General features: G+C 43.2%; 1 protein-coding gene across 1 annotated transcript; it reads left to right on the top strand.

Annotated features, from left to right (window-relative positions):
- Positions 1 to 223: 223 nt before the first annotated feature.
- On the top strand, positions 224 to 10,995 carry LOC115374717 (NLR family CARD domain-containing protein 3-like). The gene is made up of 9 exons (XM_030073790.1): positions 224 to 333; positions 1,523 to 1,601; positions 3,402 to 3,609; positions 4,429 to 6,196; positions 6,323 to 6,496; positions 8,091 to 8,264; positions 8,442 to 8,615; positions 8,787 to 8,833; positions 10,186 to 10,995. Exons 1-9 carry the CDS (start codon positions 266 to 268, stop codon positions 10,719 to 10,721), a joined length of 3,228 nt encoding a protein of 1,075 aa, XP_029929650.1. The 5' UTR covers positions 224 to 265; the 3' UTR covers positions 10,722 to 10,995.
- Positions 10,996 to 11,277: the final 282 nt, after the last annotated feature.

Below are 11,277 nucleotides of genomic sequence, written 5' to 3'. Positions count from 1 at the left end.
CACAGAGACCTTCAGTGTGTTCCTCATGTTTCAGTCTTGGTGGAGGCCGTGCAATATCTGCTGCACTGAATGGATAATAGAGGAATGTGTGTGTTCACATTAGATTTTACACAGAATGTTGTTTCTGAAAATAAATTATTATTTTCTTAGTATGTCACTAAGAATGTAAAGCAGATCCCTTCAGTGTGTTCATGATGTTTCTATCAGGATCCAGCAGGAGAGACCAGACTCCCCTGGACCTGGACCTGAGCCCAGCTGTGTGTCCATGAAGAGTGACTGGTCTATGTTTCATCCTATTGAGTTCAAAGACAGTCTCCTCTCTGAGGATGATGGGTAATTATTTCAAATTAATGATAAATCAGATGTTTTTCTGTCATCAGATGAGATCCAGAATTGGTTTGATCCTTCAGACTCTGTTGACTGAGTTTCCTCTTTCAAAACATCACAGCACAGCACAAATAATGTTTAAAGCAAGTAATAAGCTTTTACCGGGACCCATACAGAAAATGTTTTCTGAGAGAGAGGGTGGCTATATAACCTAAGGGGACACAGCAACTTAAAAGTACAAAGTATAAGTACAACGAAAAAGAGTTTCTGTATCTCAAGTTATGGTGTAAAACTGTGGAACAGCTTAAATGAAGGGTTAAAACAAAGCCAAAGTATAAGCCAGTTTAAGAAGAAATATAAGGAGGAGGACATATTCAACAGATACAGGATCACGGATGAGTGAAAATAAATGTGTATAAAGGTGTGTTGTATGCAATCTAAGATTGGGACTCCAATAGTGAACTAACCTAACCTATTTTCCTCCTTTATCCTCTGAAAAGGACCACAGTGGAAATAAGTCATAGACTTTTCTGTGTTATCCTTGTTAGTTTTGATCTTTTCTTTCTAAGACCTTCTCTGTGTCTTTTAAAAACTAACGAATAAACTAAACTAAACTAAACTAGGTGTGTATGTGTGAATATGTGGGTAAGTACATATATGCGCATATATGTGTGTATGTATGTGTATGCACATAGGCATATGTGTATATGTGTATGTGTAAATGTATATATGTATATATGTATGTTTGTGTAAATGACTAAATATTAGTGCATTGTAAGTTTTACTACAGGTGATGCAGCGCTGGATAAGACTTTATATTTCTCTGTATGTTGATATATTAATAATACAATATTGATGTTAATTACACAGATTCTATATTTTCTATATTTCATAGATTAATAATATAATATTGATGATAATTACTTAGGTATAATACAATATGTGTGTAATATGTAGGAACTCAAGGGGTAGGATCCTGTAAGTTTTTTAACTTCTTCCTACTCCCTTTTGAACATGTGCTGGCCAGCTAGGAAATAGCGTTGAATTTATTTATTTTGTACTTTTCTTCTGTTGCCCTGTTGTTGCATTGTCTGTTGTCCTTTTATACAACATGTTCAAAATAAATTAATAAATAAATCACATCCAATAACCATGTGTGTGTGTGTGTGTGTGTGTGTGTGTGTGTCCTCCACAGAGTCCAGCAGCAGAGCTCAGAGGTTCCCAGTGCTCAGTCTGCCCAGCAGCATCAAACAGACCTGGCCTCCATATTTAAGGTGTGGAAATGTCCAACAACATAGCGACTGAAAAACAGCCATTCTGCTCTGAATGGTCTCCGTGCTGCTCTCTTCACATCTTTCAGGCTGGATTACAGCAACAAGGATTCATTTAATCTGAGATTAGTTCCAGTCAGAGTCAGCGTTGGAAATGAAGGATGTCCCGTTGTCCTGGGGACGATAAAAACAGCAGCGGGGACACAAATCTACAGTGTCTGGGACAGCAGAGAAACTCACCGTCACAAATGAAATGATTCTAAAAGAAGTGAAATGTGTCAGTGTGCCTACTGATGATGAAGGCAGAGCGTCACTGGGAGGCTGTGTCCACATGGTTTGTGTCAGTCACTCTGTCCACAGGGATTAAAAGCTGGTGTCTCTCACTGCTTCTACAGCGCTCAGCTTTTCTTCCATCGGCTCGCTGCCACTTGGCTTTGTAAAATATCTGATGTGAGCTGAGCTGCCTGCAGAACTCGCTGCTTTAGACAAGAATACGCTCACAAGGCTGAATGCAAAATGCTTCCATGTTGGATCTCCAACACGGGCTGTTTGCAGAAATCAGCCGCTTCACACGGGCAGCTGTGCACCTCCGTCCACGGCCCAGAGGTTCCACTCTGTGATGCAGAGAAGGCAGGAAAAAGTGGCAAAGCAGCAGCACAAGAAGAGGACTGATGCTGAAAGACAGTGTGTGTGTACATTTCCATCGGCGTCCACCAATCAGAGACAGGTTTGCATTTGCACTGCAGTTTGTGATGCATCTATTGATCCAGCAGTCAGAAATACAGAAAAAACAGTCACTCAGCCAGTCAGCAACAGAATATTGAAAAGTGACTGTGGCCAAACACCTCGGGTGATTTCATGTTTTTATTCAGATCTCAGTGCAGTGAACAAGCAGAACGTCCATGTTGGACCAGAGTGAGTCAGTAAAGTGATGACTTACTGAAATAAACTTATTAAACCATATGTATACTGTACAATGAAAAAAGATCTTTAATTTAGGACAGTGGTTGTTCAGTCTGGGACAGCTGAAGGCAGAATTTGGGACAGCTTCCGGACACTGAGGGAAAAACGTCATTTTGAGCCCTGGGAGTTTAGCAAAGCCCGCTTTAAAAAGAGCAGATCAGATTTCAAAGGAAGCAGAGCTCTGCTGCTCAATTCAAAACTGATCCTGATTCAGTTGGTCCAAGTTTACACATTTCAACTTTCCTCAGCAGATGACAGTTCAGTGAAGATGCTCACTGGGAAAACAGAGGAACAAGTGATCACATGAAGGTTGAGGACTAAAAGCAGACGGACTCACATGCTGTCAGAAGCCAGGAAGCAGAAAGAGAGAAAGCAGTTTGTCTGTTTCCTCTGACAGGGGAACCAGTTTGCTGTGGCTCGCTAACAAGCAGTGAGCTGCTGATCGTGGCTCCACAGACGTTCAAACTTCTCCTCCTCTTCTGAGAAACAGGTTGGGCTGAAGAAATGCAGCAGGGCGGACAAATCCTGCAAGAGAAAAGAAAACAGAATCATTAGAAAAAAGAGACTTTCTGACTGACAGGACAGTCTGTCTCTGTCTTTGAACAACTCCATCATTTTGCTCCAAAATGCAGACATTTTCAAAGTTAAAGCCCCTCAAGTGTAAATTAAAGTTAAAACCAGATCATAGTTAAAGGTCGGTGCAAACCGTGATGTAACTGGGTTTAAAAATGAATCCTTGTTGGTGCAGCCCAGCCTCAGGCTCTTTGACCTGCATTTGATTTTGTGTTTTGTGTCCAAAATTGAATATGGAAGTTTAATTCTTTTATTTTTGTGTTGCAGCTGCTGGAGGAGAACATGGTCACCTTTGTGAAGAAGGAGCTGAAAAACCTGCAGAGGTCTCTGAGGCCAGATTACCCAGAATTCTTAGAGAGGCAGAGGGAGGATGAGGAGGAAGAGCAGAGGAGGAGCAGGGAGTTTTTTCTGCAGATCACACTGCACTTCCTGAGGAGGATGAAGCAGGAGGAGCTGGCTGAGCGTCTGTGGAGCAGTAAGGGAAAAAAAAATTAAATTTAAATGAAAAAATCTTAGTTTTATTCTTTTTGCTTCATGATTTTTCTTCTTTGGCTGTGCACTCGACATCCAGCTCTCCTAAACTCTGAGAAACTTTTAAAATCTTTTTCTCATTTCTCACAAACTCCCACTCGTTACCGAAAAATGTCAGTTACCAGCCGAGTGAAACAGCCAATCAGATCAAAGCAGCTGTGATGCGTCAGGCTGTTGCTTGATGACAGATTATTTCAGCCTCTGAGTTTTCCTCCCGGCCAGCAGGAGGCGGCTCGTCCTCCTCCCACCTGCCGGTGGAAAGCAGCTTCCTGTTTTCCCGTCTCGTCCCGCCGGCTTCCCCAGGACAGCGGCGGCGCTCCGGCTGAGGCAGCGCTGTGTTGTTTGTTCAACTGGGAACTTTATTCTCCCCAAATCCTGATCGGGACGTGCAGCTCTTCGTTTGGTCCTGCAGTCTGCTGTTTGGCGGTGGCTGCTTTGTGTTGTCGTCCTTTGATAGCTCATGTTTACAGAGGTGTTGTCGTGGCAACGCCTTGACCAATCAGGATGGACAGCCGTTTTAGCTCCTCCTAAAAGTTCCTGGAGCAGGGCCCAAATTGGCTTCCAGGAACTTTAACCTGGAACCATGTTGTTGCCATAGAAACGATTGCAGAACTTGTAAAACAGCCTTCAGGTCTCGGCACACCTCGCTACGTTCTGACAGTCGAACAGGACCAATAGGTCCATTTACCAAGAAATATTCACATTTCTCATATGTAATGTTGATGTTTTTGTTTGTTTGTTCATTCAGAAACTGCGGCTGCAGCGTGCCAACGTGAACTCAAATCTAAGCTGAAGAAGAAGTTTGAGTGTGTGTTTGAGGGGATTGCTAAAGCAGGAAACCCAACACTTCTGAATCAGATCTACACAGAGCTGTACATCACAGAGGGAGGGAGTGGAGAGCTCAATGAGGAACATGAGGTCAGGTGGATTGAAACAGCATCCAGGAAACCAGACACACCAGAAACACCAATCACATGTGAGGACATCTTTAAACCTTCACCTGGAAGAGATGGACCAATCAGAGCAGTGATGACAAAGGGAGTGGCTGGCATTGGGAAAACAGTCTTAACACAGAAGTTCACTCTGGACTGGGCTGAACACAAAGCCAACCAGCATGTCCACTTCACATTTCCATTCACTTTCAGAGAGCTGAATCTGCTGAGAGGGAAAAAGTTCAGCTTGGTGGAACTTGTTCATCACTTCTTCACTGAGACCAAAGAAGCAGGAATCAGCAGGTTTGAGCCGTTCCAGGTTGTGTTGATCTTTGACGGTCTGGATGAGTGTCGACTTCCTCTGGACTTCAACAACAACCAGATCCTGACTGATGTTACAGAGTCCACCTCAGTGGATGTTCTGCTGACAAACCTCATCAAGGGGAACCTGCTTCCCTCTGCTCGCCTCTGGATAACCACACGACCCGCAGCGGCCAATCAGATCCCTCCTGAGTGCGTTGGCATGGTGACAGAGGTGAGAGGCTTCACTGACCCACAGAAGGAGGAATACTTCAGGAAGAGATTCAGAGATGAGGAGCAGGCCAGCAGAATCATCTCCCACATCAAGACGTCCCGAAGCCTCCACATCATGTGCCACATCCCAGTCTTCTGCTGGATCACTGCTACAGTTCTGGAGGACGTGTTGAAAACCAGTGAGGGAGGAGACCTGCCCAAGACCCTGACTGAGATGTACATCCACTTCCTGGTGGTTCAGTCCAAAGTGCAGAACATCAAGTATCATGGGAGAGCTGGGACAGATCTATACTGGACACCAGAGACCAGGAAGATGATCCGGTCTTTGGGAAAACTGGCTTTTGAGCAGCTGGAGAAAGGCAACATGATCTTCTATGAAGCAGACCTGGCAGAGTGTGGCATTGATATCAGAGCAGCCTCAGTGTACTCAGGAGTGTTCACACAGATCTTTAAAGAGGAGCGTGGGCTGTACCAGGACAAGGTTTTCTGCTTCGTCCATCTGAGCCTTCAGGAGTTTCTGGCTGCTCTTTATGTCTTTGTGACATTCATCAACTCTGGAGTCAATCTGCTGTCAGAAGAACAGTCAACCTCCTCCAAGAAATCTGAACTACACCTCCTCCAGAGTGCTGTGGACAAGGCCTTACAGAGTCCAAATGGACACCTGGACTTGTTCCTGCGCTTCCTCCTGGGTCTTTCACTGCCGACCAATCAGACTCTCCTACGAGGCCTGATGACACAGACAGGAAGTGGCTCACAGACCAATCAGAAAACAGTCCAGTTCATCAAGGAGAAGATCCAGGACAGTCCCTCTCCAGAGAGAAGCATCAACCTGTTCCACTGTCTGAATGAGCTGAATGACCATTCTCTAGTGGAGCAGATACAGTGGTACCTGAGATCAGGACGTCTCTCCACACTCAAACTGTCCCCTGCTCAGTGGCCAGCTCTGGGCTTCATCTTACTGTCATCAGAAGAACATCTGGAGGTGTTTGACCTGAAGAAATACTCTGCTTCAGAGGAGGCTCTTCTGAGGCTGCTGCCAGTGGTCAAAGCCTCCAGGAAATCTGTGTAGGTTCATTTAGAACTGGATATATTCAATACTTTAACTCTGGTGAACTATAGGTGATTTTAATTACATGAGAAAAAAAGCTGATATTTTCAGATTTACTTTGTTCTTCGCTAATTCCTCCTCAGGCTGAGTGTGTGTAATCTGTCAGAGAGAAGCTGTGCAGCTCTGGCCTCAGTTCTCAGCTCCCAGTCCTCTAGTCTGAGAGAGCTGGACCTGAGTCACAACCAGCTGCAGGATTCAGGAGTGAAGCGTCTCTCTGCTGGACTGGAGAGTCCACACTGCAGACTGGAGGCTCTCAGGTCAGACCCAGTATTTCTTTTTTTCCTCCAAATGTTTTTACACATTTGTCCAAATGGACTTCCTGGCTGGAAAAGCATGTAGACTTTCTGTTTTAATTTAAGGTTTTGAGCAAAAATATGGCGCCAACTGTTTTGGAATTACAGCCACTTTTATACACTGTCACCCCATTTTCAGAGGCAAGGCAAGTTTATTTGTATAATACAATTCAACACAAGGTAATTCAAAGTGCTTTACAGAGACATTAAAAGCAACAAGACACAATTTAAAATAATAAAATCAGTCAATTAACACAATCAATATAAATAAAACATTAAAAAGAATCACAGGGTGGAATTAAAAAAAAGGAAAAGGCTTTGAAATAAAATAGAAGATGCAAATAAAACAATAAAAGACATAAAGATGTATTACAGGTGTCATACAAGTGTATTTCAGGAGTCAGACAGGTGCCTTACAGGTGTATTACAGGTGACTTTATTTGTATAGCACCTTTCATACAAAAACTGAATGATAGTGATAATAGAATACAGTAACATAAAATAATAACAGGCTTAAAAGAAGTAGAATAATAAAAGGCATCATAAATCTGCAGTGTGTAGTTAAAAAGTACGGGCAGTAGAATACAGCAGGTGAGTATTTAATCTAAGAGTACACTTCAGTAAACAATAGTGTTTTTAGCCCCAGAGGCTAAAAACTGATGGAACAAATTATATATAACATACATAACTATAATTATATGGATTATATTCAATATTTGGAGGAAAATCCTTTGCAAACTGTTGATTTGGCTCCTCCTAAAGTTGTTGCTATCTGTCTGATAGGTTTTATTTTGCTTTTTGAGCCTCATGATGGCCTCCTTCACCTGCACCTGTACCTCTTTAGATCGCATGTTGAGGGTTCTGATCAACAGCTACGAAATGAAAGCACAAACACTTTTAATGAACTCCAGAGCTTTTATTTTCTTAATTTGTCATGGAATAATGAGGGAAAAGTCACATCTGGCCATGAAAATGGGGTGACAGTGAATAAAAGTGGCTGTAATTCCTGAAAGGTTAATTATATATTTTTGTTCAACTCCTTAAATTAAAGCTGAAAGTCTGCACTTCAGTCACGTCTTGATGACTCCATTTCAGATCCACTGTGGTGTGTACAAGGACAACATTATGAATATTGTGTCTCTGTCCAAATACTTATGGACCTAACTGTATATCAGGACTTCAGAGTCAGCATGCATGGTTATTGTCAAAATTGTTAAAAGCCACTGATTTTACGAGTGGTTCTTTATTCATAAAAAAAAAAAAAAAAAGTTTATATTCAAATGCTTTCCATTGATTTATGTATCCAAGCCACCTCACAGTACAATGTGTGTCTATATTTTCAGCATGAGGGACGCAGTGAGAATCAAACCAGTGTCCCTGGTATTGTTAGAGCTGCATTCAGCTCAGTGAGCTACAGCAGCATGCAGAGCTCACTGTCAGCTTGCTTTTAGATCAGGCTGTCATGAAGAAAGATTATTATCACTATTAGCAACATGACGGCAGAGTCCCAGGAAAACTGACAACTATGACATTTTCTTCTGTTTTAATGTCCATCCAGGCTGAGTGTGTGTGATCTGTCAGGGAGAAGCTGTGCAGCTCTGGCCTCAGTTCTCAGCTCCCAGTCTTCTAGTCTGAGAGAGCTGGACCTGAGTAACAACCAGCTGCAGGATTCAGGAGTGAAGCGTCTCTCTGCTGGACTGGAGAGTCCACACTGCAGACTGGAGGCTCTCAGGTCAGGATCAGAGAACTCAAGAGCTTTCAAACTGGACTAAATGAAAACACAAAGCCCATCACACTTTTGAATATTTGTCTGAATGAACCAGCTAATTTCAGATTAGTGAGCTGATGAAATAATCCAACATGTATGTGTATCAGACTGTGTTGTTGTGTTTGGTGTGTCCATGTGCAGGCTGTCAGACTGTCTGCTCACACAGGAAGGCTGTGCTTCTCTGGCCTCAGCTCTGAGCTCCAACCCCTCCCATCTGAGAGAGCTGGACCTGAGCTACAATCATCCAGGAGACTCAGGAGTGAAGCTGCTCTCTGCTGGACTGGAGGATCCAACCTGGAGACTGGAGGCTCTCAGGTATGGAGAGACACACACAATGTCTTCTAGAGGCCTGAGGAGTATTGTTTCATGTTGAATGGTGGATATGAGTGAGGTGGTCTGCTAAATCCTTCATAGGGAAGGTTATTTACTGCCCATGTTTCCATCCTCAAAGAGAATCTGCTGCTCTGACTCTGTTTCTTCCTCCAGGGTGGACCATGGTGGAGAGCAGTGGTTGAAACCAGGTGTGAGGAAGTGTAAGTGTGGATTTAGTTTGACTCCTGAACACAAAGTTCAACGCTGAACGTTACAACCAATGACAGGAAAATTATAATGAATTATGACCACAGTTCTGTCATGTGTCTGCTACTAAACTGTAATAATAATGATAATAATTACAATAATAACAATAACAATAACAATGACAAAACAACAATAAGAATAATGCCAATAATGCTAATACTAATAGGAGTAATAACAGTAATGTTCAAACCTCAAAAACATCTCCCGTCTCCGGCCCTCACTCTCTCACTCCGCAGCTGAGACCCTCATACAGGCCTTCATCACCTCCCGTCTGGATTATTGTCATGGTGTCCTGTTCGGTGCTTCCAGCACGACCCTGGACAGACTCCAGTACATTCAAAATCCAGCTGCCAGAGTTTTGACTCATACCAAGCCCTGGCAGCACATCACCCCCACCCTCATCCATCTCCACTGGCTCCAGGTCAAGTCCCGCATTTGCTACAAACTTCTCCTTCTGACATACAAATCCCTCCACTCCCTTGCCCCCCAATACCTGTCTGACCTCCTTCACCAACACACTGCATCCAGGAACCTGCGGTTGTCTGACCTGGGCCTCCTCTCCACCCCCCGTACCAGGTTACGGACCTTTGGTGACAGGGCCTTTAGCGTGGCTGCCCCCACCCTCTGCAACTCCCCCTTGAGATCTGAAACGCTCCAACACTGGACATCTTCAAATCAGCCCTCAAGACACACCTTTTCACCCTAGCATTTCCCCACTAAATAAATGGTGAACTAACTAGTTCACCCCCCTTTTTTCTCTTTCTTTTCCTTCTCTCCCCACTCCCTTCCCCGACTTTGTGAAGCGACCTTTTGTTTTAGAAAGGCGCAATATAAATCTCAGCTATTATTATTATTATTATTATTAATGACAACAATTATTATCATTATTATAATGTCCAAAGACATGCAGGTTAGGTGAATTGGAGATACTAAATTGCCCCTAGGTGTGAGTGTGTGTGTGTGAATGTCAGTGTGTGTCTGTCTGCCCTGCAATGGCCTGGCGACCTGTCCAGGGTGTTTCTCTGCCTTCCGCCCAGTGAGCACTGGGATCGGCTCCAGCAACATAAAACATAAAACCTACAAAGTGCAGAATTAAAACAACTGAAATTAAATTCATGACAAAACAGGGATAAAAAGACAAAAAATGATTTCCCATAAAAACTTTTGCTTTCCATATAAACAGCTCTGGCATCATGAACGTGTTCATAGATTGACTTGAACCTGTTAATAAAGCAACAGATAATAAAGACAACAGGTGTGTTAGATAACAACCTGCTGGTGTTTTGTGTCTTGTTCTCTCCATCAGATTCCTGTGAAGTCAAACTGAACACAAACACAGCAAACAGACTCCTCGTCCTGTCTGAGGACAACAGGAAGGTGACAGCAGGGAGAGAGGAGCAGCCATATCCTGATCACCCAGAGAGGTTTGACTACTGGAGCCAGATCCTGTGTAGAGATGGTCTGACTGGTCGCTGTTACTGGGAGGTCGATTGGGAAGGAGGAGTTCGTATCTCTGTGACTTACAGAGGAATCAGCAGGAGAGGAGCCGGTGATGACAGCTGGTTTGGAGCGAACAAAAACTCCTGGAGTCTGGAGTGCTCTGATAAAAGTTTCTCTGTCTGGCACAACAACATCAGCACATACATCCCTGCCCCCCCCTCCTCTCACAGAGTGGCAGTGTATCTGGACTGGCCTGCTGGCTCTCTGTCCTTCTACAGCGTCTCCTCTGACACACTGATCCACCTCCACACCTTCACCTCCACATTCACTCAGCCTCTGTACCCAGGGTTCTGGTTTGGGTTTTGGTCTGGTTCCTCAGTGTCTCTGTGTCAGATGGAGTGAGAGTCTCCTCCTGTGTGCAGAAACTCCTCTGACATCACACAGTTAACCTGCCTGGCAACATCCAATCAGCTCACTTCATTTTAAGAACTTTAGCAGCGTCGATGTTCATGACGAGTTGCCGCCACAGAGAGATTCATAACACGCTGCTCGTTCTGTCACGATGGGAGTGTCAATAAAGTTATTCAACACTTTCCTCAAAGATCATTTTTGAAATCACAAATTGGCAAAAATCATCAGATCACTTTGATATTTCATATTTACTACCTGAAGTTTTTTTCTTTTCCCTGCATTTTATTTGTTGTTCATTGTATATTTATGGATATTTACAGAATGTTTTCAGATGAAAAATTATTGTAAAATGTGAATTTCATATTATCGACCTGAATTTAATATATAAATTATAAATTATATTCTGTATTTTTTTTCCACTCCTTTGAGTTTTTCTGTGTAATACTGTATGTGAATTACAGTATTTCAGTTTTTCCATCAATACAGTAAAATTCCACTTCGAAGTCTTTCTGAGTTTGGATGCAGTTCTTTACTGTAAGTTCACATT

Source organism: Myripristis murdjan, chromosome 17, assembly GCF_902150065.1.
Source record: "Myripristis murdjan chromosome 17, fMyrMur1.1, whole genome shotgun sequence".
Lineage (NCBI taxonomy): Eukaryota > Metazoa > Chordata > Actinopteri > Holocentriformes > Holocentridae > Myripristis > Myripristis murdjan.
The sequence above is the reverse complement of the archived record's forward strand: the minus strand, read 5'-3'. Positions and strand labels throughout refer to the sequence as shown.